We start from the raw sequence: 25,599 nt of genomic DNA, 5'->3' as shown, positions 1-25,599 counted from the left end.
CTGCGATTGCGTGAAAAATTTTAATATGACGCCATCTAAAGTATGTTAATGTAACGTTTTTATTTATCAACTGATAAACGATTTATTAATCGTTGATAATATACATTTCCGTCTTTTGATTTTTGAACAGTAGTTCAATCTCCAAACACATGAGGGCTGAAGTTATGACGTCATAAAATGGCAGTTAAATACAAAAAACAAATGACGCTACCGATTTCGCTTTTATTTTGCACGAGAAAAAGTTTCTTAACAATGACAACAATGAAATAAATGATTACAACCTGTTACATTCGTCAAATTGGTAAGTTTAAATATTATTGAATTAGCTAATGAAAATTTTCATCAGTTCAAATGTTAATATAAACTTTTGTCAATTCTCAAACTTGCTTGAGTTACGTTCTAAATAGATATACAGATGAACATGTGCGTAGTAAATTGTTGTTTCTTATCAAATAAAAACATAAATATGCGTCAAAGCGTATTAATTTTAGCAAAGTAATACTGTTCATAAATAAGTTTCATCATCTTAGGCTACATTAATATCCTAAATTCCAAAATGGAAGAAAATGATAAGTAAGAAACAATAAAAATAAAGACCATAATAGAATAGAATGAAGAATTTTTATCAAACAATATGATCAAGTCACCGAGTTAATAAAAGCTTCAGCTTTGATTCTAATTGAGCAATTTTTTTTATTGAATATTCAACTTCAAAGAACTTGAAGATATACTTGATGAAATGGCTGAAGAGAATCAGTATTCTTCAGGTTTACGATTGAACACTTGTGTTATATTAATCACACATATGTCATCAAGGATATTGAAATACTCATATAGGTCAATATGGCATTGGCCGAAAAGGATGATTATTCACATTTGATAAGGCATGTTAATGTTTCAAAGTTAGATTTTCATCCCTATCAAGTTCCAATTTACCATGAGGTTGCTCTAGATTGCACTCAATTGATTCTCTCGATTTTTCAATAGAGTAGAGTATATCATTTTTTTCTTTAATCCAATGAAATTACTTTTTTTATATTTATATGATTTTCTCAATTTTATAGATTACTTCATCATTTCTCACCATTTGTTAGGGATTAAATAATCTTATTTTGATAAATAATAAATTGGAGATGTTAAAATTTTTATGTAGGCCTATTTTATTGATAATTGAAAATTTTTTACAATGAGAAATTATCAACTAAATTGATTGAATTGATAAATGAGTAAATAATATATTACGTGAAGTAATGAATCATTTTGTTCTAATTAAAATAGAGAATAGAATATAGTCACGCGGTGAATATTTTATATAAGTGATAATATTACATTTTTCTTATCAATTAATTTATTATTAAATTATTTAACATCGAAATTGTAGCTTATACTGCATCCTAAACAAATAAGTATACATTCTGTACTTTGCTCTATAATTTTTTTTTTATCATTTATTATTCTTTTTTTTATTATCATTGCACAGAGTAAATTAAAAAAAGTATTGAGGAGAAAGTGAAAATAGACGTGTTTCTTAAAAAATTATTGAATTTAATAATAAATTTATCGTTTGATCTAAGAATTTTTATTTATTTAAATAATCGGAAAAATTTTATTGATAACAATAATTATATCCACAAAGTCACTTTCTTTATTCTTTATAACTATTTATTAAATTTCACTCCAATATATTGATTTGTTATATTACAAATTAAATTCTTGTTCTTTCGACTTTTGATGCAATTGGTTTTTATAATTTATTTCTTTTTAAATCAAATTTTCATGCAATTGAAATATTTTCTATAACATTTTTATATTATATACACATAATACATGAATTTATTTATGTTTATTTATTATTATTTAATATTAATTATCATTTATTTATAATTTATTAGCACATAATAGTTATTTTTACTTTAGGTGGGATTTTGTTAATTAATTATAATTGATTTTTTTTTTTTATCTAAATACATATGTCTTTATATAAATAATTTAATTATGTTTGCCATTATCTAAAGGTCAACGCAAAGAATTTTCACTAAATTCATTGTATATTTGAATTATTCTTATAATTGAACTGAAGTCATGGTTATCATTTTTTTCGAAATTAGTTTGATCTTTTAAAAGATTACTGATATTCTTTACATAACACTGCGAAGAATTCCCTGATTGAGCGTACCAACAAATGCTGCTGGTGCTGTTTGTGGTGCACCTCCAGCAGCAGGTCCAGCTGGAGCTGCACCAGGTTGTCCAACTGGTGCACCCGGTGGTGGAGCATATTGATAAACAGGTGGAGCTTGTGCTGGCGCAGATTCTGGCATAAATTTCGCTAGAAATTGAATGAAAATAGATTAATTTCAAATATTAAAATGAATTTTAGTTTTGAAAAATTCCAACAAACGACAGGCAGGTTTTAACAAGTTATTATTATACAGTTAAACAGTTGATAGTTGTGAGTATATTGTTCTGATGATCATATATTCCTCTGTTTTAGATTCTTGAATATATAATAGTAATTGTTTACATGAAAAAAGTTTATTAAGAAAACTAAACAAATAGTATCCTAAAAATAAACAAATAAATTTTGTATTGTTATGTGTCTGTCAAGTTTTATTAGTTTCTTTTAATTATTGTAGTTTTAATGTTAGAAAAGTGTTTATTACATATATATATATATCTAGTATTATAGAAGAACATGAAACAAAATTATAGATCACATGATATTTCCCTCATTATTTATGTCTATAAATTTATAATAATAACCTTTAATGGAATTAAAGTTCAGAAATTTCTCCCATTAACTAATGAAAATGGATAATGATTTTGCTTCATGTTCTTGGAAAATAAAAATAAAAAATGGTGAAAACGAGGAAATATTATTAATGATTATTTATAGTGAAAAGTTAGTTTTAATATTATCATAATGATAGAAGAAAATTGTTGAGGAAATTTGCAGTAAATTTTCATGCAAAAGCTTTCACATGCTTGAATATAATTATTTTTTTGTATATAAATAATTCTTTCTCACCTTCTATGCAAAGTATCAAAAATTACCACTTTTTTATTGAGATTTTATTTGTAGATCACCATCTGGAGTATTTGTTGATTATTTTTTAAAAAAATAGTCTAAATTCAACGAAAATCGTCAATAATTTTTTATTGTTGATATTTTATTTATTATCAGTATTTTTGTTAATTGAATAATATTAATTAATATTATTGTTATTATTATCATTATTATTATCGTAGAATTTATTAATAATTATTAACATATAACATTGGTAAATAATTTTATTTATTGTTATATGCTTGTTATCAATTTTTTTTTTTGAATTTATTATTAAGCCTTAAAACATAACTAATCAATTGCTCATAAATTTTCATTTATTTATATATCTTCTTAATTTTTTTGTTGTCATAATTTTCTCTTTAGTTTTACTTGTTTCTCATGGTTGCATATGGGTTTTTACTGATTATACGTTTTTTTCGGTGTTCATTCGTTAGTTTACTGTTGATGATGTCTTTTTTTTTTTTTATTTTCGTGAGAATGAAACAGACAGAATGAGAAAATTATGAATCAATTGATATTTCAACATGGTATTTAATTATTCAAAATTTTTCTTGTCATATTTTTATCACTTTTTCTGATAATCTTTAAATCTTAATTAATATTACGAGGAACACGATTATGCTTTGTTTTTTTTTGCATCGAATTAATGACAATTCTGTAGACTAAATGCTCGAAGAAATACAATTATATTTACACATTATACGACCACGCGAGGATTTGCTAGATAATTCAATATTTATTGTTAATTATGAAGACACAGAGCGGGAGCTAATAATTTAAGAATTTTTTTTTATGTTCTTTTGTGAATTAGTTAATTTTTTAGTTAATTAATTTAAGATTTCTATTTTTCTTCGCTCCTTTTTCCCTTTATCAATTAGTTTGGAAGAGTCGCAACATCATTTTTTTCATATTTATACATATATTATTTATTTATATCTATAATTTATATTTATATTTTTTTTTTTTGTTAACTTTTTATATTTTATTTATTCATAAATCCTTTTTTTTATTTGTTCATTAAATTCAATCATTAATTCATTCTTTCGTGTTGCTTCCGCTGAGGATTAATCCTGAAAATAACCCAAATTTTTTTCTTAATAATTGGCCAATTGATCAATCATGTTGACATAAATAATCAGCAAGAGTATTGTCATAAACAAGATACTAGGTTTTATTAACCAAGTAAAAAATAATAAAAAATCAAATGTTGATATCTCATTGATAAGACATAAATAAATATAAAAAATAATAAGAACATAAATGTAAACAATATGAATATAATAATATAATAAAGATAAAAGTTAAAAGAACAAAGAAAAATCAGAAATAATTATGAGCACATAAAAATATTGATTATAATATATTTACTTAAAGAGATATAGAGTTACTTTTAGTCAGTAGAACTTTCTTCAGAATTTGAATAATTATTATTCAAACGAGCTAACTTCTGGCAAAGAAATTTTAAAAATATCTTATTCTTATGAGTTATTTTCAAAAGCTCTTGAATACGAAATTAAAAGTGAATATTTTTATTATTATTAGAATGAATATCAAGCTTTAAGTAATATGTTTTTCTTATTAAAAAAAAGAATATTGTTGAAGCTCATTTTTTACTTTGTTAAATATTTACTTAAAAATCTTATAATTAAGCTCAAGCTTGGAATTTTTTTTACGTTTTTAGTTGAATTTTAATTTAAAATAAAATCAAAATTAAAATCTTCAATTTAATTCCCTTAAATTTCTTTCAAAAATAATGTTAATCGTAAAATAGAACGTAATTCTTAAATTATCCTTAATTTTCTAAATCGATAAAAGTTGGAATGTTTTTTTATATGAACATTAATTATCCAAAAAATATATTATGATTGAGATAAAAAAAAAATAATATTTCAAAATAAATTCCATTGTTATTTATGAGAAGCTTAGATCTCCTTAAGCAATAAAAATGACATAATGATTGATTAATTAAATGAAAAAAAAAAAGTGAAAGAAAATCTATTTTAAATTTAAAATTACTATTGAAGTTAAAGGGAAAATAATTAAAATCAACAATATAAAAAAATTCAATCAGAAATGAGATTAGAATCGTAAAAAAAGAAAAATGATGAGAATCAAAAATAGAAATGGAACAAAAAAAAATCGGAAACGGAAGTGTAGGACACTAGGGCTAGATAGATTATAACACACAAGTAAGTGTGAATACACTAGTCCGCGTGCGTTCAACAGTTCGATAATAATAATAATAATAATATTGCGGACCAATAGCATGCAACTAGGCCAGTGATAGTCATTTATCCCCACTTAAATAGGTCATTCTGCCATGCGTGAATCGATTGTGCGCAGCTTTAAATACAATTATTTTTTATAAAATCACGTGAATGTTAATCTCATTCTGTCAAAGCATAACGACATCAATCATGCTTTTTCCCTTAATTTTTTTACAGAAAAAATGAGAAATAGATACTTTGAAATAAAATATATATTATTATAAAAAAAAAAAACATGCATTGCAAAAAAGCTTTCAACTTAATCAATTTGAAGTTAAAAGAAGCCATTTTCCAAACTGAAGACCGTCCCAGATTGAAGATATGTATACTGTTAATAATTGTTAATTGTTTATTTGTATTTATATTATTTATTTGATGTGTTTTCAAGATTATAAAAATGTACATTTTGAATGAGAAAAATTATAAATATATATTTGTTGCTGAATTAATTAATTGCGCAATCATGCTAAAATAAATATGTTCAAAGAGAAATATATATATATATATATAAATGTTGTTGGTAGAATTGACAAATATTAAGATAAAAAACATCAGAATTAGTGAAAAATAGTATAACTGTAGATATTTTATGCTTACCCCTCGACATTTGAAGAGTCTAAATGTATATAATAATAATAAAAAAATTTCTGATACAAGTATATAGTGAAAAAGTGGTTAGTTAGTTATAATTGTTGTTTCTGTTGTTTACCTGGGACTAGCTTCAAAAAAAAATCGTTCAAAAAAAAAGGAAAAAAAAAATTACAACGGACAGACACATAACAACAGTTTGGGCCTAATTAGCTAGACATTCATTATCTCAAATAATGATACTTGACTTAATAAATAATGATTTATCATAGATATCATTATTTCATTTACTAAATAAATTTATAAGAAAATTTATTTGTTTATTGTGGGCCCTACAATTGTTATTATAAAAAAATACAGCAAATAGTACACCAGCAATCCTAAAGAGACAATAAAACAACATTGACATATATAGATAAGTATATATATATATAACCGATAGATTGTTTATGGTTTATATATATAAACATTAGAGAAATTACAATAAAAAAATAATAAATAAATAATATAGAGTGAGAGACAGAAACATTAGACATCCGATACAGGGTTCATACTCCTACGACAGAGAAACACAAATCGCGTTTAAAAATGTTTTGTTGATGTTTCAAAGCATTTTTAAAGAATTTCGTTTTTTTTTTGTTCTTTAATGGGTTTTTTTGCACTACCTGACTCACTCATACATAAATTTTTTCTTCCACCAATCTCTGCGCGCCTACATGAAGTTCGCTAGACGAAGAAAAACAAAGACAATATGCACGTTAGATGAAGACATTTTTTTTTTCTATTTTGATTTTTTTTTGTGTTACTTGTGTTTATATTCAGAAAATAATTAAAAGTAGATACACCGAAATACAATCATCACATCGAACATTTGTATATAGCCACTGATGTATAAAACATTGATAAGTAAATGTTTTTAATGGTTGTTTCGTTTTATGATTCTTAATTGAAAATATGATTTTTTTTTTCATTACTTACCGACGATGATAGCCAATATTATCAGTCCAATTACTCCCATAATAATCATCATCTGTTCGATAAAAAAAAAAATTTCATTTAACAAAATGAACAAAATAATTGGCTGTAAAAATCTTAGTTGGAACACATATTCATACCTTTAAATTTTGTAACCAGAATTTTCTCTTAAGTTTGCCCGCCTGTTGTTCAAACTGTGATGCTCCTTGTTGCAGTGCATCTAAAAAAAAGCACACGTTATAAATAAATATTTTAGCTTGGACAAAAGAAATATTAAAATAAAGAAAAAACTATTTACCAGCTCGATCATCGAGTTCCGATAACTTTGCATCACGTTCAAGTACTTTTTCTACATTTGTTTTCATAATATCAACAACTTCATCAACTTGAGCCTGTGTTTGCTGCAAACGTTTTTGTGATGCAATTTGTTGAGGTGTCCTGGGACCCCCAACGATTCCATCAGTACCAGCTCCTGGAGCAGCTGCATCTGGCGCGAGACCGCCTTCAGTTGCCCTAATTAAATTAAAAAGTTTTTGATAATAATCATATTTCACTACTCATATATCATTTGATTTATTCTTGAATTATTTTTCTGCAATTTATCTTACGTTAATTGAAATAACTATTTTTTTAATAATAATAAACTAATATTCTTGAGTATTACACTCTTTTGGTAAATATTTGACCATTAATTTTCAATTGGTTGAACCATTATTTGCTGGTGTTTATTGATACGAACAAATTGATAGGAAATTTATCGGTTCATTTGATCCTTCACGTATTGTAATAAAATGATAAGTTTTAACATGGAAGAACAAAAAGGTGTTTTTTTTTTGTTAATCGATTCAGAAGAATTAACATTTTCTATTAACTCATGATGTTAATCAAGAATATGATTGATTTTATGATAACATAATTATGGAAATATGTTGATGCGAATGCGTTATTAAGTACATTGTGTACAGTATTTGATCATCAATTTTCCATTAATTAAAAAATTATTTACTCCAAGCTATTGGTTTGAAGGTTCGTACCAGCTTGATAGTAATTTCTAAATTTAAAATAAAATGAAATTAATTGTATCATTTTTTTTTATCAAAAATTTTCATTTGTTTATAACGTTAAATTATGAATTATTATTTGATACAATGAATCTTCCTATTAATTGACAGCTTCAATTGGGAACGTTTTGTAATAAAGATATCATTATTGACATCTTTTCATTTCATTCTCCATCCCACCTTACGTAATTACTTGAGTGACGTAATAAAAGGATTTAAAGATCAAAAAAGTCATAACTTTGACGTAACAATTTAATGATTTCTGATTTATTCCTGTTTATTAAAAGCAAATGGATTAATATACACCTACGTTTATGATTAAATATTCTAGAATGATATTGATATTTCCAAGTTCTCGAAGTATCTAAAAATGACTTGGACTTTCTTTGGGATTGATTAACTATCAGTTAAGCCTTGATGAAAGTTTTCTTTTATTTCGATGGTTTAACTCAACTAATTTTTTGTTACCAATTGAAGAATTATGATAAGCATCTAGATGTACTTGTACTTTAATTGTTATTTATTTGTTATTAATTATATCAATCTAATGCTCTTACTGTTTTATTAACTCTAAAATAACATAGAACAAAAATACACGTGGTTGTTTTAGTTGATATGATAAAAATCGATTGTTCCCTGGGGTGCCTTGGGGGTACAGAAGGAAAGGTCAAAGATAAAGATGAGTAAAAGGTCAACGGCGCGGGTTAACCCCGAGCTCCACCTTCTTACTTTTCTCCTATTTCTTCCTGATCTTTCCTTCTCCCGTAACCGTCTTCACTTCCGTTTCATATTTTCTAGTTTAATTATAAAAATTAATCATAAAAAAAAAAATCTCAATCATCATTTTTTTTATATTTAAATTCATGACAGCAATTTACATTATGATGAATTGCGATTGGGAACAAAAATGATTTTATCAGATGTAAATAAAATATTAACGATAAAAATACACGAATAAATATCGATTGATTTTAAATATAGAAAATGGAAATGATTTGTAAAAATTTTTCCATCGTTTTAGATATAACACAAACAAATAATATAAATTATTTAAATTGTTTTTTTTTTTTTAATTGCCTTTACATTATTTTTTTCGTTTCAAGTGAGACGATGAGTCAGTATCTATATAATACCGCATTGACTTTTTATTGAGAAGTTGCAGTAGCCAAGAAAGTGTGCAATACAATCGATTGTCGTCCAGAAAGGACATTTTTATGAAATAATTCCATTGAAAGCTAAATATATTGATTTTTAAAAATTACCTTTTTTATGATTTATATAAAAGAAAAAATGATTATTTTGATGGTATTGATAAATGGCCGTCAAAAATTATGATAAAGCAAACAAAATATTTTTAAAAGGGTGCGCAGGCTTTCCTTACAGACGTTTAAAAAATTAAATGGACGTTCGTATAGTTACATTAGAAATTTTTCCAATATTTTCATGGAGAGTTTAATGAAAATAAGTTATTGTATTTGTTAGATGTATTTAATAGTTGTTCTACTTACATGTTTATTGATAAATTGTGAGAAGCTAAAACTTGTTGTAAATTATAACGTTATAATCTTTCACTAATTTTCTTTTCTGACGTTCTCACGTAAGATTCGACGCGACTGCCGATGACTGGGTTGGTGGCCGGTATTGATAAATTTTCCGGCTGTTGTCGAGTATCGAATCCTATATAACGCGATATCACATCAAACGATTACTCGAATATTTTTAACAATATCAAATCTACTCTTACAAAGTCTTCTGAAAGACCGAATTTTCCAAGTTTTCGTTCTTTATTGAATAATTATTCATTAATTATTTGAATTTATTTAGTTATTAGTGACAGATTTTGATAATTAAGCTGATAAATAATAATTTCTGTTTCAATAATCGAATAGATTATTAACAATCGAATATTTTCGAGAATCGAGAGACTTACTCTAATAGTGCGGTTGCGCCTTTTATTTGCGCTTGCGTTTTAAAACCAGTCAATAATTACAGATCCGCCCCTTTCTCATTATTTTATTCTAGATTCTGTAACACCCTTGTGAAGAAAATCTTTCACTCAATTTTATTACATTTGATCTTTTTCTGATTAATATTTTGCTTCGAATTGGAGTGCTCGTAATCGACAAGTGTTGACGGTTAATTACATTTATTTTGTAATGGTTTTAACGATAAATATTCATTCTTCATCAACAATGATTTATTCAAAGAGTAAGTTATAATTATAATTATTTTTTCTACTTATTTAAATTAATCTTATTCCATTTTAATTGTATATATTTTCTTTCATTTTTATCTGTCTTATTTTACATGGTTTTATTTTATACAAATTATAGATGTTTCAATTCAATTATTTAAACGCCAATTTAATTTTTTAAAATCCAATATTTCTAACATTTAAAATATTGGTTCTAAAGAAATTAAATGTTTCTGTATATAATTAATTATTATTTTACATTTATCATAATTAAAACTGGAATTATATTAATATAAATTAAATTATTGTCATTTAAATTTGAATCGATTCAAATAAAAAATTACAAGCTGCCGACGTTTGATAAAAAAGATGGTATACGATAAAACAGTTTCATTAGTCGGTAAAAAAGAAATGGCTCGAAATTTAAATTCAACAAGTAACAACAAACATTTCTTTATTTTCCTTTATAATAGCAAAAGCTTTATTAATAAAGACACATCATCAAAATATACAAACATTAATTAACTGTTTACTTTCAATGATGATGTTGTTAGAGTAATTTTATTTACAATCATGCGATAAATAACAAATTTCCAGGATGTTTACTCCTACTATTTTTTATTATGACGTCATGGTCATTCGCCATCTTTAAATCATCAGTCCGTTATTCTCACCGCGACGTGTCGTATGAAAAGAACAACTATTTCAATATTTAACAGTTTGAGAAGAAACAATTATTATTTCATATATTAATATCTTTATTTAATTAACTGTGTTTATTTATTAGTTACGTAAGTATTGTAAACATTCTTTCGGTTAAAGATGCAGTATTTTTAAACATAAGTTCGAGCCATAAGTAGTATTTTTTTTTTAAAGTGAGTCAATTATAACGTCAGCAGCTGAATCACATGCAACTAATCATGAGAAATGAATTTTTGTTTTTTAAACTATTATTTTAAATAAGAAAAATTTCATTTAAAAAAAACTAATTACTTATTGTACTTTGAAAACTTACGTAAAATTGTTAAGAAGGTTATGGGCGTGTACATATAATTAAACAAGTTTTTAAATTAACTTGCAGGACTATGGACGGTGGCGGTTACTCTGGTGATGATGATTTGGGTGGTAGAACATCACAGCCGACAATTTCATCAAAAAAGCTACAACAAACTCAAGCAAAAGTTAATGAAGTTGTTGATATTATGAAAGTAAATGTTGAAAAAGTATTAGAAAGAGATCAGAAATTGTCAGAACTTGATAACCGTGCTGACGCTTTGCAACAGGGGGCAGCACAATTTGAGCAACAAGCTGGAAAATTAAAAAGAAAATATTGGTGGAAAAACTTAAAAATGATGATTATTATTGGGATCATTTGTACTATTATTTTGATCATAATTATAGGTAATATACCTTATTTCTATTTTTAATATTAACACACATTAACTAACACTAGTTAAACATGACTAAGAATCAAAATCAAGTATCATTACTTAGAAATCAATTTTGTTGAAACCTAATTACTGGGTTTTATACTTTTTATTAATGATAATTTAATAATTATTAGTATTTTTTTGTTGCTGTTTTACTGTGAAAAACAAGTACGTTGTTGATGTTTAACATTGTTACTAACGATTATTTAACTGATGTTTTTATTACAATATTTATATATAATATTCTCAAAGTTTTATTCAATTTGATTGATAATGAGTAATAATAGTTTTTATTAATTTTTAATTGTATGTAATACATTGTTCAAGGTTTTTAGTAAATTCGTTCATTTATACAACATTAGACATAAATTGTCTTTACTTTGTAGTAAATTTAATAGAACATACAGTTTTTATTTATTTTTTTATTTTATTTAATTTCGATATGTTTTATGTAGAAAAGTAATTATATTATTGACAAATTAATGTATTAAGATTGAGCGATTATTTTTTTTTAAAAATACGTATCACATTCACAATAAGAATAATCAATCAATATCAAAAAAGAATTGTTAGAAGAAATTGAGCATGAAAACTCTACCTATTAAAATTGTGAATAATTTTTTCTATTCAGCAATTTAATATCACAGTAAAACCGCAATGCTTCTAATTTACACTTATCAAATTTCTATTACCGTGTAGTCGTGAGAATTGTTATCGATTAAAAAAATGTAATGCATAGTTTGTAACCACAAAAAAATATTTCTGTTATAGCATCTGTAATTCCAAGTTCTGAAGCATCTCCAACACCACCACCCAAAGGAAATTAAGAAGGAAATGTTATTTTATTCATCAATCAAATCTCATTTATAATTTAGAAAGTAAAAGAAATCAAACGAATTCATTTTTAATTGAACGAGTATAAAAAGTGATGCATATATGTATTTAAAAATATTATCTTGAAGTCAAGAAATGAATCTACTAGTGTCTAGAAGTAAATTGGGGAAAAAGGAGTATTTCATGGAATTAAAAGATTATGATCATAAAAATGTCCAAGCACAAGTAATTATTTAATGTAAAATGGAGCGTGTTTAATGGTATTTTTACATTTTATTGTTATACGTCAATCATTTAATAATGATTTAATGATTGTATTTAATACTAATAATAATATCCAATTAATTAATATTATTAATTAATATATATACATTTTAACAAATGTTTATAATTGTCTATTAATACATTTTCTATTTTTGAAAAATTAAATTGTCATTTTCAGTTTCATTCACATTCATAAAATTCTTCTCTTATCTTTTTTTTTTATTCATTACAATAATAGTTCAATTATCATATGAATTGTTATATTATCTGATCAGATAATTTGTCAACATCAATATAAACAAAAAAATGTGACCGAAATTATATATCATCATCATAAGTTGATAGTAGTAGTGCTTACTTAATTTTTTTATTGTTCATTTGTTTGGAAATCTTAGCCATCTTAGTCCATCAAGTGAGTAATTTAATTAGAAGTGTCATATACGTTAATTGATGGTGATAGAATTAATCATGATTGACAGAGATTTTTCTGTTAATGAAAAATTGTTACTTAATACTTGAATAATTCAAATGAATTGTTATTTAACTATGTAACTATTGCTATCTCAAATTACCAATTGATTTGGAAAAAAAAACGAATCATATAATGAAAACAAAGAATTAAGACAAAAATGTGTTATTTCACACATTGTTGTTGAAATAACCTTTGATACTTATGAAGTGATGAAGAACAGTGTTACATTATTCTCAGAATGTTTTGAATTATTTCAAAAAAAAAAAGAAAAAAATGTAAGTCACATGAGTGATTGTGCAGAATGTTTGAATGAAAAGACCTAGTAAAAATAGTTTAGAATAGTATTTTTATTTACATATAATGGTGATGAGGAAAAATAAGATCGGAGTAAAGAATGATGATGATAATGATGATGGTGATGATAATGGGAAGGGAGGGTAAGAGGATTAAGGAAATGAATAGTATCAAGTAGTTGAAAGAGTTTTCAATATTCAAGTAAACTACTAAAGGAATCACAGTTTACCTATCAGTTGACTCACGACCGTTACAGTGAGCAGACGTCGACGTACGTCTCGACGCTTTGCGCGTCGTCGTAAACAATTTATTATTATCATTAATAGTTTAATTATTAAATTTAAAAATAAATTAATTATTGGTCGAGTTAATTAATTAATACTTCAATCAACTGTGATATAGTATCAATAAATAAAATAAAAAATATCTTGAAATGAATATTTTATGTTTTTAACGAAATAATTTCTAGTAAATGTAGAAGAAATTTTGCTTTGATAAAATAATTTTACAACTCTATATCGATAAGTTGACATTTTTTATTAATAGCTTCGGCCTACTTTTTTGGTTTATTGTGCGATTGGTAATATAAGTGTGACATGATAGATAATTTAGTGATTTCGAAGTGATTAATACAAGAATCAAAATAAAGTATTAATCGTAAGTCTTCTCATTTATGTGTTCATGTATAAGTGTTTGATAAAAATATTTTTCTTTTTTATTTAGTTTCATTTACATATGTATTATAATGAATATACATGTCGTCAGATAATTTTAATATCACTATTTGATTGTTGAGTAATTACCAAAATTATTGTTTCATTAAAATCAGAGAATGGTCTGAAAATTTTTGTTATCAAACTGGTAATATTTTATGAATGAAATAATTAAATTCATGGATTTTTCTTATTGATGAATGAATGAATTTTTAGCTAACGTAGTCGGCAAACTATTTACTATAGTAGACGCAAGCAGTGAGAATTGTCAAAAGATATTTTTATAAGATAATTTCTTAAGAATTTCAAGTCATTTTAAATGTCCAAAAATTAAATAGTAAATTCAAGAAAAAAAAAATGGCACCAATGGATTATGAAAAATCGGATCACAACAATTTTGGTTGGGGGTATCAAAATACTTTGGTAAGTCACAAAATAACGCTATTTAATTTTTTTTTGTTAATAAATCTAGTCGGCAGGTTTAAAATTGTTCTGTAAAAAGTGAAAATTCAAAAATTGTCAATAATAATGTATAAATTGTATAATTTTTAAAATGTTCCATATTTTCATTACTCAATTAATCTGAATCACTTTCACTTTAGAAAGATTCTTATTGAAGAAAAAAGATAAAATAAACATCCAGGTAAAAGTAATAAATTATAATAATCAAGTTCTGTAATTGACATATCGACTGTGAATATTTGATCATAAATTAAAATTCTTATCTCAAAAAATTGAAGAGTAAATTTTGCACATAAAATACTCACGTATATTTTTTAATGCCGGATGCTAAGAACGAGAGAATAAGATAACGAACTGAAAAAAAAAATTTTTATCATCATACGATATAGTTATTGTGTATCCTTATAAAAAGATACGAATGACATAATATTCTACGTTAGCTTTAGGTGTCATCTAGAATTTTCTCACTAAGACTATACAAATGTTAATAAAATATTTCATTATCTTTTAATAAATATTAATGTCTTCATTTATAATTCATTATTATTCGATGACAACAATCTAACGAAATAATCGTAAATACCAGTTAGAAAGTGTAAATATTATTGTATTTTTATTGACCATAAAAGAATCATAATTTGATTGTAAAGAAGACATGTTAATTGATCACGGCAAATTGTCACTTACGTTTAAGACGCTAGACTTTAGTCCTTCAATATCGACCACACGTTTCCGCCACGTGTGTACTAATGACGCAATTCTGTTATCATCGATTAGTGTTAGCGATTTAACATCTATTCATCCGATTTGAATAGCCCATCTTCAATATTTAATCAAAAAAATTAATGCTCAATCATTAAACATTGGATAACTAGTTTTAAGAGTTATGATGTATTCGTTAATTTGTGAGTAACTAAAAAAGGACAATGATACAATAATTATTTTTGGTGATGTTTATTGCAAAAATAATTTTTCAAATATGTCGGTAAGGTCAAAAAAATCACGATAAATTAGTGGATATCGGTAAAAAGTTCAGGGATTTCAAATATTTAAAGTTCGCGCGCTCCAAATAGACTCTTGGCCATGAGAGGTGTTGCGTATAAATCAAGATGCGACGTAATACAATATTTAAGTTGATAATTGCATTTAGAACACGAGATAATAATTACGTCTACCAAAATCAGTTGGTAGTTGGGTGTGACAGGACATGTATAACATTTACTCTTATTGGAATCCCATATTCTTTCCCGCTCGTTTTTCCAGTGACCTTGAAAATCCCCACTTAGTTAATTTTATTAATTTTCGTGAGTTCTACTAGAAGTGAACGTATTTTATTGGATAGAAAAGCCTTCAAAGAATTTTCTAACGGTTTATGCATCATTTCTTTAGTGAAGTTCGATAACAGTTGACTTAACTGTAGTGAATATATTTTCTTCTTACAAATTTGTTTAGTTATCCGTGGACGCGTGTGAAGTTTAAGAGAAAAGTTGAAAAAAAATATTATGGCGTCGATAATGAGCTGTCAATTATTATTTAAAAAATCAACAAGTATTACAAGACTATTTAGCATTTCAAATGGAATGCCTACAAGTAGTGGAAGTATAATTGGACAATCTCAAGCAGTCGATGATCTTGTCGTACCAAAGCAAGAGGTCATCCGGTTTATCGGTGACTGCATGCACAAAGTTGGCGCCACTGCTGAAGATGCTAACGTGGTGGCACATCATTTGATGACTGCAGATTACAGAGGCCATTTCAGCCATGGGATGAACCGGCTCCCAATGTATGTCAGTGACATTGAAAAAAAATTAACAGATCCTCATGCAAAACCAGTCATCATTACCGATTTCCAGGTTATTTTTCTTATTATCTCTATCTTTGATCGGTTTCCTCAATTTTTGACTAATCAACTCATTTTTCGTTAGGCGATAGCTCTAGTAGATGGTCAAAATGGCCTCGGACAAGTTATTGGTAAATTTTCTATGGAATTAGCCATCCAAAAAGCACAAAAATTTGGAATAGGTATGGTTTCAACTCGTGGATCTAATCATTATGGTATCTGTGGATATTATACGTTCATGGCAATGGAAAAAAATCTTATTGGATTCAGCTGTACCAATTCCAGTCCATTAATGGTACCAACACGAGCTACTAAAGCAGCTCTAGGAACTAATCCACTTTCAATTGGTATGAAAACATCCAATGATCAATTTGTACTTGACATGGCAACGACTGCCGTTGCATTAGGAAAAATTGAAGTAGCTAACAATAAGGGAATTGATATTCCACGAGGATGGGGTTTAGGCAAAGATGGACAAATAACGACTAATGCTAAAGAAGCCTTGGAATCTGCTAAACTCATGCCACTTGGAGGAGCTGAAGAACATTCAGGATTCAAAGGCTATGGTCTTGGAGTTATGGTGGAATTACTGTGTGGTATTTTGAGTGGCAGTAATTACGGTCCAAATATCAGAAAATGGAATGAAAGCAGCGAAACTGCCAATATTGGACATTGTTTTATGGCTATTAATCCACAAGCTTTTGGACCAGGGTCTCAGGAAAGATTAAGTCATCTTCTGTGCCAATTACGGAATCTTCCAACTGCTGGTAAAGAGAAAGTTATGGTTGCTGGTGATTTTGAAAGAGAATCAATGAAAAAAGTTGATACACAAGGTGGACTTGAGTATCATCCAAATCAGATAAAAATCTGTAATAATCTTGCTGAGCACTTAGGGACACAAAAATTGAAGTTAGATAAAAAAAGAAAAGTCTGAATAAAATAATTGAGTATGTATTTAGTTTTTTTTTATTATAAAATATTGTGTGACGCCATAAATAAAACGATCAATTTATTTTTCTCTAGATCATGCAATTTTTATTTTTGCATCAATTTCTTGCATATTAAAAAATTGTTCTTGATGTTTGCAAGTAATTTGATGATTTTATAATTCCACTTAACTTTTATTTTATCATTAACTTCTATGACGTAATAATCCTCAAATCATGATACAAAAAAAGGCCTTGAAACTTGGCTTATATATTTTACGATTAAAAAAGAATTATTGAAAATATTTATTCATTTATTTATTTATTTTGGAAGCCCTCATTTTATGCAAATTAATCAATCTGAATACTTGGAATTCAAGGTTACGTAAATCAAAAGATAATAAAAGAACTAATGAAGCCAAACACATTGCGAGCATATTTGATATTACTCAAGAAGTAGAAAAACAAGATAAAAAGAATGATCAGAATTTTCTTTTAATTAAAATCAAGAAAAAATAAATTAATTATTTATATGAATTTAATCAACAATAAATATAAACTATGCTAAAAAGCATGAATAATAACGAATGGATTCAGAGATAAATAGATGAAATTTTTTAATCTTTGAAGATGGTGTGAAGTGAGAAATTGAAGAGATCGGAAGTCCAATTATCGTCAGCGGAAAAGAAATAATAATGTAGTCATGTGACTCACATCAACTTTAATTCAATCTCCAATCCTGCCCTTTTCTCTTCTTCAGAGGGTCATAGAACCTGTGGGACTTCCGTTTTATTCCGTCTTCCAATCAATTCAATTATTTATATAGAGATTTTCTTAAATTAGTCAGCAAATTAACATTGAAAGTATCATGATTTGCTATAATCGAGCGCGAAATTTGATTTTTAAATTTACACTAATAATATTGTTAACTTTTTCTTCTGTGACTAGCACCGCTATCGTTGTTTTTTCATGTTCAATAAACTAATATTAGAGATGATAATCAAAAGTATATACAAGTTGTAGAGTAAAAAAATGTATTATTTCGCACTGCCGAGTTGTTAAGTTAGTAGTCAGTCATAATTGTTGCTTCTACGAAAGAAAATCTTTTTTTTTTACTTAAGACGAAATAAGGAAAACGATGGCACAATTTTGTTGTTTTTATTCTAAGAACGATGAGGTAAGTTATTAAAATATTAAAAAATAATTGAAAGCATGAGGATAAAAGTGAGATAAATAATAAATCTCCGCGAGACCCTCTTAAATATAAGTTGAGAAGTGTGTAGACTTGATCATGAGGAGGTCATTTTGACCAATGATAAAGAAGATAACTCGTGACTTTGAGCTCCGAGAAGCTTCCTACGAGATCCCTTCCCCTTACTTTTAGTGAGGGAAGTAACCCATTACGGTATGACTTTGTACAGTCTGCACAATTCAAACATTTCATTTTTGTTTTATCTAGTGTTTTTATATTTTTTGATTCTTATATCATCTAAATCACCCGTAAGATTAGATAAAAATTATGGCATTAAATATTCTGGAGATAATTGATGACATAGTTACAGGTATGGTACCACTATCATTAGCCATTTTTTCTTTTCATGTGTTCTTCACTCCTTCTCTATTCGTATATACTAGTGTGAGTTTAATGAGTTTGTAAATTGAAGCAGTGGTGGCTCGCATAAGCTCAGTATTGTGACTCACAGTTCACCATTGACAATGGTGTCAAACGGCTATTTGTTGTTTTTATCAGATTTCCCATTTGAATAATAAAAAACTTCTTCATCACTTCAATTGCTTCATTAGTCTTCAAACGATGTGTGGATGAAGTTACACTTGGATAAGAGATAAAAATTAACTATGGCAAACCAAGTAGTGAAAAAAGAATCAGAAGATAATACCCATCATCGGCATCGTCATCATCATCCAGATACACATATGGATGCCAATGAAGAGGATGTCGATAAAGAATGGGAGGATTTTACTAGATTGATGGCTAGATTAAGGGAAAGTCGATCAAATCGACCAAACAGGTATCCAATAATCTGATCCACTTATCATTTGTCTGATTATTTGAATGAATCCTTAAATGAATGGTAATTATTTCTGATAGACCATCGCAAGCTTTCTATCCATGCCCACCACCTAAAGAAGATGACCAACCGGAGTTTGATCCTTTTGACTACATTAATACAATTGTAAGGAAATCTATTTATATTAATACTTTGCATGGTATTTTTAAATTGTACATTTACAACTGTAATATATTCATGCATGTTTATTTAAAATCAATAAATAATATGAAAATTATTTTGTTGTCATGAAAATTTTTCTGCATTTAAAATGTTAATTTATTATTAACAAAATTGGCGGGAAATAGTAATAGAATAAAGTTATTATAGTTTTGTATTATATGACCGAATTGTCTAGACGACTCTTTGATTCACCGCCAAATCACTAGCATTGTCACGCACTTGAACAAAGAGCAAAAATTAAATGTAACTAAAGCTCCACATGTGTCAGCAAACGTGACCTTGGGTGTACAGCTACAAGTCAAGTAGAAATGATGGCCTTGTTTATTTTGTAATTGTATCTTGATGTATTAGATACTATTATCATCAACGACAATACAATATGAAAATAGCTAAATTTCATGAAAGAAAAGCGTTACAGTGGTTGATATCTCAACGATTATGCGAGTGACGCGTATGTGTATTTGATAATAGCTCTTGGTCTTGTTATGCACATGACTCGTATGCGTGACCGGCATGAAGAAGTATGCTTGGCGTTATTCGCCTACGCATTCATACGCATCATTCACAAGTTCATTAAATTGTTGGATTTAAAAATTCTTTTTTTTCTTTTACTTATAATAGGTATAATAATTATTAATAGACAATGGCAAGCTAATTATGTAGGTCCAATCACTAAAATTAAAGTAGAACGATTGCCCAGTAGGACGTGGTCATTATTGACGTCAATAGAACCCTCGACACTTGCCTCGAATGAAATTAGAATTTTTTTTTAACATAAAATTGTTGAACTATTGGTAAAATGTTTTTGTTATTGTTTATATAAATTTTTAAAAGCTAAAGCTAATCATTCTATATCGGATTAAATCAATATTACTGGGGTTTTTAGTTATTTATAACTGTAGCTTCTTGACAAAGTTATAGCTTCCAATGTCGAGGTTGCCAAATGATCAAAAGCCAGCATTTCTACCCAGTTAAAAGTGGGATTTCTTCCCAGACGGTTTGATCTGTCTAGTGGGTGAGAAATAAAATAATGGAAATTATTCATGTCAATGAATTTTTTGTGACTAAACAATACAATTTATTGTTCGATATATCATTATTACTGGTGGCAATGATCAAACAGAACTCATAAAGATACCATGTTGAAAAATGTGATACATTGAATGATGTGATTTAATTTTACCTGTGTCTCAAATCAACCAATGAATGATTGTTCAACGACCATGTTTGCTAAACAATAGGTAGAAACACCGATAAAGTTTTTGCAGCAGCTACAATCTAAAAATAATAATTGCTGACTGTTGCCAAATTTCGACAAATCCGAATGTCGAGACTACCAAATCGTTTCAGTTAACGGTTGACTATCTTCACAAGCATCTCAATATATCTTTGGAAAGTTTCTCAATTTGTCTCATTACTTTATCATCATCATTATTTATGTTTTTTAATTATTTTCATTCATAAACCATGAATTCCTCAGTAACTTGAACGTTTAATTAGTGAGTTAAAAATACGGAATAATTGATAGACCAAACTTCTTATCTCATATGCCAGCCAGTGTCCTGAACAGGGCTTACTTTGTCTGCAATGATGAATACGTTGTAAGTTTAAGCTGTCATGTCATTATTTTTCATTTTTTCGCTTTTGAAATGACTTTTTTTTGTCTTCCTGTATTTTCCCGCCTTGCCTTAATGAATTCTGTAGTTTGGATCCAATGATTGTTATTAGGTGAGTTTAAACCTGCCGTGAATTTGATTTATTAACCAAAATTAATATTCAAGTTATCATAAAAAATATTCTAATTTAATTTTGAAATTAATTTCTTAGATGTATGGTCGTTACACCAAAGATTTGGGTGAATTTGCTAAAGAAGAGGCACGAAGACTCAAAGTACACGATAAGGCTAGAAGGAAACTGGATAAAGTACGTGCCGAAGAATTACGAAAATCAAGAAGAGGTCCATTATGTCGAAAAGCTTTAGCATTACTTGCATTTATTTGGAAACATACTGGAGCAAGGCTTGGAGAAGACTGGGTCTTTTTAGCACTTCTAGGAATCATAATGGCATTGATTAGCTACGCGATGGATCGTGGAATTTCTATGTGTAATAATGGTCAGTTTAATAAAAAGAAAATAGTGGACACTACAAAAATTAAAACCACTCTAGCTAATTACCATTTTTTCGTTCTATTTTCGTAGCCAGAATATGGCTTTATCAAGATTTAACTTCGCATCCGGCTCTTCAATATTTGGCGTGGGTGTCACTTCCAGTATGTTTAATTCTCTTCAGTGCTGGATTTGTCCATATCGTGGCACCGCAAAGTATTGGCTCTGGGATTCCTGAAATGAAAACAATCCTTCGTGGAGTAGCACTGAAAGAATATTTAACATTTCGGACATTAGTAGCCAAAGTAATTGGATTAACAGCAACACTAGGATCAGGATTACCTCTAGGGAAAGAAGGTCCATTTGTCCATATTGCCAGTATTGTGGCAACCCTTTTATCAAAATTAGTCACAAGTTTTCAAGGAATTTACGAAAATGAAAGCAGAAATTGTGAAATGCTTGCTGCTGCCTGTGCTGTTGGAGTAGCATCATGTTTTGCAGCACCAATTGGAGGAGTTTTATTTAGTATTGAAGTAACGACAGTCTATTTCGCAGTTCGAAATTATTGGAGAGGATTTTTTGCTGCTGTTTGTGGTGCTACCATGTTCCGACTTTTAGCTATCTGGTTTCAGAGGGAAGAAACAATTACAGCAATGTTTGCAACAAATTTTACAATGGATTTTCCATTTGATCCTCAAGAACTTTTTATTTTTGCTTTAATTGGTGTAGGCAGTGGACTTGGAGGTGCTTTTTATGTTTGGCTTCATCGTCAATATGTCATATTCATGAGGAAAAATAAAAGCATGAATTTATTCTTACAAAAAAACCGTTTTCTCTATCCGGGAATTGTATCTCTACTGGTAGCATCAGTTTCTTTCCCTCTTGGACTTGGTCAATTTATGGCCGGAGAATTAAATACTCATAATCAAGTTCATGGTCTTTTTACCAATTTTACTTGGACAAAACAACGACTTAGTGTTGAAGAGATGAGTGTCGTTAAACATTGGACAACACCTTATTCCGATGTATTTGTTGGTCTATTTGGTTATGTTCTTTTTACATTCATATTTTCTATTATTTGTTCTACTGTCCCAGTACCATCGGGAATATTCATTCCAGTTTTTAAAATTGGTGCAGCTCTTGGAAGAGCTGTAGGAGAAGCCATGGCTCTTTGGTTTCCAAATGGTGTTCGTTATGGTGGAATCATCACTCCTATCACTCCAGGTAAGATTTCTCAACAGAATGATTTATGTGGTAAACAAGAAAAAAAAATTTTGAAATGTTTAATTTTGGAATTTCTAGGGGGTTATGCAACTGTTGGTGCTGCTGCGTTTTCAGCCGGTGTCACCCATACTATTTCCGTGAGCGTCATAATTTTTGAAATGACAGGGCAAATCACTCATATTGTTCCCATTATGATTGCTGTGCTAATTAGTAATGCTATTGCTGCATTACTTCAACCCAGCATCTACGACAGTATTATTCTTATTAAAAAGCTGCCATATCTGCCTGATTTATTACCGTCTAGCTCTGGTAAATATAATTATTGTTTATTTGTATGATAATTTATTCACTAACACTCATTTTTCACTTGTTAACCTAATGTGTTGTTACTGTAGCTGTCATTTTTAACTTTAAATGAGGATCTTGTTGGTAAGATATTAAAATATGTGATCTCAGTTAACAAAAATAACGTATGAATAAATTTTTTTATTTTTAAAATATAACTTAATATTGTTTGATTCTGAAATTTTTTAGTTTTATTTCTTCATTAAAAAATATTTACTTTCTTATTTTAGGAATGTACAATGTTTATGTAGAAGACTTTATGGTGCGAGATGTTAAATATATTTATCACGGAATAACATATCAGAAGTTGAAAGAAACTTTAAAAGAGAATCGTAAATTACGTGGTTTTCCACTTGTTGATAATCCAGAGTCTATGATTCTATTAGGCTCTATCCAGAGATTAGAACTGATCAAGCTCATTGAGAAACAAATTGGTCGAGAACGAAGGCTTCAGGTAATTATTTTTATCAATTATTATTATATTAAATTACCTGACACTCTGTAAAATTGAATTACATGATATAAATAATTTAGGTAGCACAAAAACTTCAAAAAGAAGCTGAAGAACGAGCAAAAGAAGCAATGGAACGTCAAATGCGTGAACAGGAGAGAACACGACGACCATCAAGATTTGAAGTCATTCCAGCGCCAGATATTTTAAAAATGCAACGTCAAAGTGCTAGTGATTTAACAATGGCAGGAAATGGACCTGATCATCATACTTATCATACTCCATGTTTTGGGACCCAACCAAAAAAATCAATTCTCAAAAAAACTAATTCATTCACACTCAAAGGATTTAGTCCACTAGTTAGTCCTGCTATGACTCCATATACAACAGTAACTGGAGCAGAAAGCAGAATCCGATTGGCATTTGAGGCCATTTTTAAAAAGTCTGCAACTCTTCAAGATGTCGATCCTGATCCTGAAGTTGGGTCTGTTAATAACACGAGGCATGATAGTACTGAAGCTAATGTTACTGCTCACACACCGATGTTAGCACCTAGCCCTGCAACTTCCAAGAAAGTTCAATTGGTAAATTTTATTTTAATTATCAGCTTAAAAATAATAATATTATTTTGTAATAACAATTCTTGACTTTGTAGCCAAGAGAAAGAGTTATTGACATGTCACCAGAAGATCAAAAAAGGTGGGAAGAAAGTGAAATGGCTCTTGAAGTTGATTTTTCACGTTGTCATATCGATCCAGCTCCATTTCAATTAGTCGAGCGAACTTCATTGCTTAAAGTACATAGTTTATTCAGTATGGTGGGTGTTAATCATGCTTATGTGACAGCAATTGGAAGATTAGTTGGTGTAGTAGCGCTAAAAGAGGTAAAAAAATTTAGTTAAATTAATATTTCTTATTATTCATACTTAATGCTTATCAGTATTTATTTTTTCAACTCTTCAGTTACGAAAAGCTATCGAAGATGCAAACTCAGGAATTTTACCCGCACATTTAGAAGGAAATCCTACGACGTCCGTTTCAAGTCTTACAACAAAGAGCGATAATGATTCAGAAGTCAAAGAAATAGATAAATTAAATTCAATAGATGTTATTACTGACGATGAGCAGAAGGTTGTTGATAATAAGGTTTAAAGAAAAGAATCGAAGCAAAATTACAAAAAAGAGTAAAAATTTTTAAAATTAAAAAAAAAAGAATGTTTTAATGAATGAATCAATAATTGTGATAGTCTCGTCAATCTTCTGACGTGGCCTCAAGTACGTGTAACAGAATTTTGAATTTGATGTTATTTTAATTTGTAATTTTAATCCCATTTTTTTATTGAAAAAAAAAATTAGATAATCAAGTAGAGTTAATGCGGCAGGATCCGTAGATAATATATTTATTTTTATTAATGATGACTTTTTTTGATGAAGAAATTTTATTATCACATCATCAATTTTATATATAATTTTAATTATACGAATTGAGCAATACCGAATTATTTGAATAATAATAAAAATATAGGAATAAAGTCATTAGAATAATTATGAACAAGATAAATAATTAAATAAAAATTACATTATCGTAATTTTTTATTTTGTTACAAAGGTTGTGCCAATAATATTTTCATAAGATATTTACAATGAAATTGATAGAAATTATTAATACAAATGAATGTTAATAATTATAAATATTATTATGATATTAGGGATAATATTTTAATCAATTAAAACGATATTTTTACATTCCAACTGAAATATATTGTCATAATCGACAAAACACTATGAAAGAAGTTCGATAATGATGTTATTATCATTACTTATAATGTTAGAAA

The 25,599-nt window shown here is 27.7% G+C and overlaps 4 protein-coding genes across 15 annotated transcripts; 3 read left to right on the top strand and 1 right to left on the bottom strand.

Annotated features, from left to right (window-relative positions):
• Positions 1-191: 191 nt before the first annotated feature.
• On the top strand, positions 192-24,976 carry ClC-a (chloride channel protein 2). Of its 8 annotated transcripts, XM_035082102.1 has the most exons (10): positions 12,859-14,103; positions 14,170-14,307; positions 14,376-14,582; positions 21,467-21,752; positions 21,839-22,969; positions 23,048-23,278; positions 23,545-23,768; positions 23,849-24,349; positions 24,421-24,648; positions 24,728-24,976. In XM_035082102.1, the coding sequence occupies exons 3-10, from the start codon at positions 14,517-14,519 to the stop codon at positions 24,914-24,916; spliced, it is 2,856 nt and encodes a 951-aa protein (XP_034937993.1). In that variant the 5' UTR covers positions 12,859-14,103; positions 14,170-14,307; positions 14,376-14,516; the 3' UTR covers positions 24,917-24,976. The 8 variants fall into 8 exon arrangements, with proteins under 8 accessions (XP_034937994.1, XP_034937993.1, XP_034937991.1 ...); XM_035082103.1 differs by lacking the exons at positions 12,859-14,103; positions 14,170-14,307 and adding an exon at positions 192-301 and having other exon boundaries at positions 14,498-14,582; XM_035082100.1 differs by lacking the exon at positions 14,170-14,307.
• On the bottom strand, positions 1,898-9,611 carry nSyb (neuronal Synaptobrevin). 4 transcript variants are annotated; one of them, XM_035082115.1, is made up of 6 exons: positions 9,467-9,611; positions 7,196-7,410; positions 7,038-7,117; positions 6,901-6,952; positions 6,588-6,648; positions 2,208-2,326 (listed from the first exon to the last, which is right to left on the bottom strand). In XM_035082115.1, coding segments are annotated over exons 1-5 (363 nt in total). In that variant the 5' UTR covers positions 9,469-9,611; the 3' UTR covers positions 2,208-2,326; positions 6,588-6,634. The 4 variants fall into 4 exon arrangements, with proteins under 4 accessions (XP_034938003.1, XP_034938006.1, XP_034938005.1 ...); XM_035082114.1 differs by lacking the exon at positions 2,208-2,326 and adding an exon at positions 3,251-4,137; XM_035082112.1 differs by lacking the exon at positions 6,588-6,648 and having other exon boundaries at positions 1,898-2,326.
• LOC118066236 (vesicle-associated membrane protein 2-like) lies at positions 10,009-12,723 on the top strand. Of its 2 annotated transcripts, none has more exons than XM_035082117.1 (3): positions 10,009-10,166; positions 11,234-11,553; positions 12,354-12,723. In XM_035082117.1, the coding sequence occupies exons 2-3, from the start codon at positions 11,238-11,240 to the stop codon at positions 12,407-12,409; spliced, it is 372 nt and encodes a 123-aa protein (XP_034938008.1). In that variant the 5' UTR covers positions 10,009-10,166; positions 11,234-11,237; the 3' UTR covers positions 12,410-12,723. The 2 variants fall into 2 exon arrangements, with proteins under 2 accessions (XP_034938008.1, XP_034938007.1); XM_035082116.1 differs by lacking the exon at positions 10,009-10,166 and adding an exon at positions 10,795-10,943 and having other exon boundaries at positions 12,354-12,722.
• Positions 15,194-17,483, top strand: LOC118066232 (uncharacterized oxidoreductase YjmC). Its single transcript, XM_035082109.1, has 2 exons — positions 15,194-16,474; positions 16,547-17,483. Exons 1-2 carry the CDS (start codon positions 16,124-16,126, stop codon positions 17,393-17,395), a joined length of 1,200 nt encoding a protein of 399 aa, XP_034938000.1. The 5' UTR covers positions 15,194-16,123; the 3' UTR covers positions 17,396-17,483.
• Positions 24,977-25,599: the final 623 nt, after the last annotated feature.

The sequence above is a fragment of the Chelonus insularis genome, unplaced genomic scaffold (genome assembly GCF_013357705.1).
Source record: "Chelonus insularis isolate UGA/USDA-ARS -01 unplaced genomic scaffold, ASM1335770v1 contig_338_pilon, whole genome shotgun sequence".
Classification (NCBI taxonomy): Eukaryota; Metazoa; Arthropoda; class Insecta; order Hymenoptera; family Braconidae; genus Chelonus; species Chelonus insularis.
Note: the sequence above shows the minus strand (reverse complement) of the source record. Positions and strands in the feature narration are given on the sequence as shown.

What these genes read in the sequence shown, in the direction of transcription:
- nSyb (XM_035082112.1), bottom strand. An exon ending in GGAACTCGATGATCGAGCTG is followed by an intron (nt 7,118 to 7,195) that starts GTAAATAGTTTT and finishes GCTTTTTTTTAG; the next exon opens with ATGCACTGCAACAAGGAGCA. An exon ending in TCTGGTTACAAAATTTAAAG is followed by an intron (nt 6,953 to 7,037) that starts GTATGAATATGT and finishes TTTATCGAACAG; the next exon opens with ATGATGATTATTATGGGAGT.
- LOC118066236 (XM_035082117.1), top strand. Translation starts at nt 11,238, where the DNA reads ATGGACGGTGGCGGTTACTCTGGTGATGATGATTTGGGTGGTAGAACA. An exon ending in TATTTTGATCATAATTATAG is followed by an intron (nt 11,554 to 12,353) that starts GTAATATACCTT and finishes TTTCTGTTATAG; the next exon opens with CATCTGTAATTCCAAGTTCT.
- LOC118066232 (XM_035082109.1), top strand. Translation starts at nt 16,124, where the DNA reads ATGGCGTCGATAATGAGCTGTCAATTATTATTTAAAAAATCAACAAGT. An exon ending in TCATCATTACCGATTTCCAG is followed by an intron (nt 16,475 to 16,546) that starts GTTATTTTTCTT and finishes ATTTTTCGTTAG; the next exon opens with GCGATAGCTCTAGTAGATGG.
- ClC-a (XM_035082099.1), top strand. Translation starts at nt 19,245, where the DNA reads ATGGCAAACCAAGTAGTGAAAAAAGAATCAGAAGATAATACCCATCAT. An exon ending in CGATCAAATCGACCAAACAG is followed by an intron (nt 19,418 to 19,497) that starts GTATCCAATAAT and finishes TATTTCTGATAG; the next exon opens with ACCATCGCAAGCTTTCTATC. An exon ending in AATTTCTATGTGTAATAATG is followed by an intron (nt 21,753 to 21,838) that starts GTCAGTTTAATA and finishes CTATTTTCGTAG; the next exon opens with CCAGAATATGGCTTTATCAA.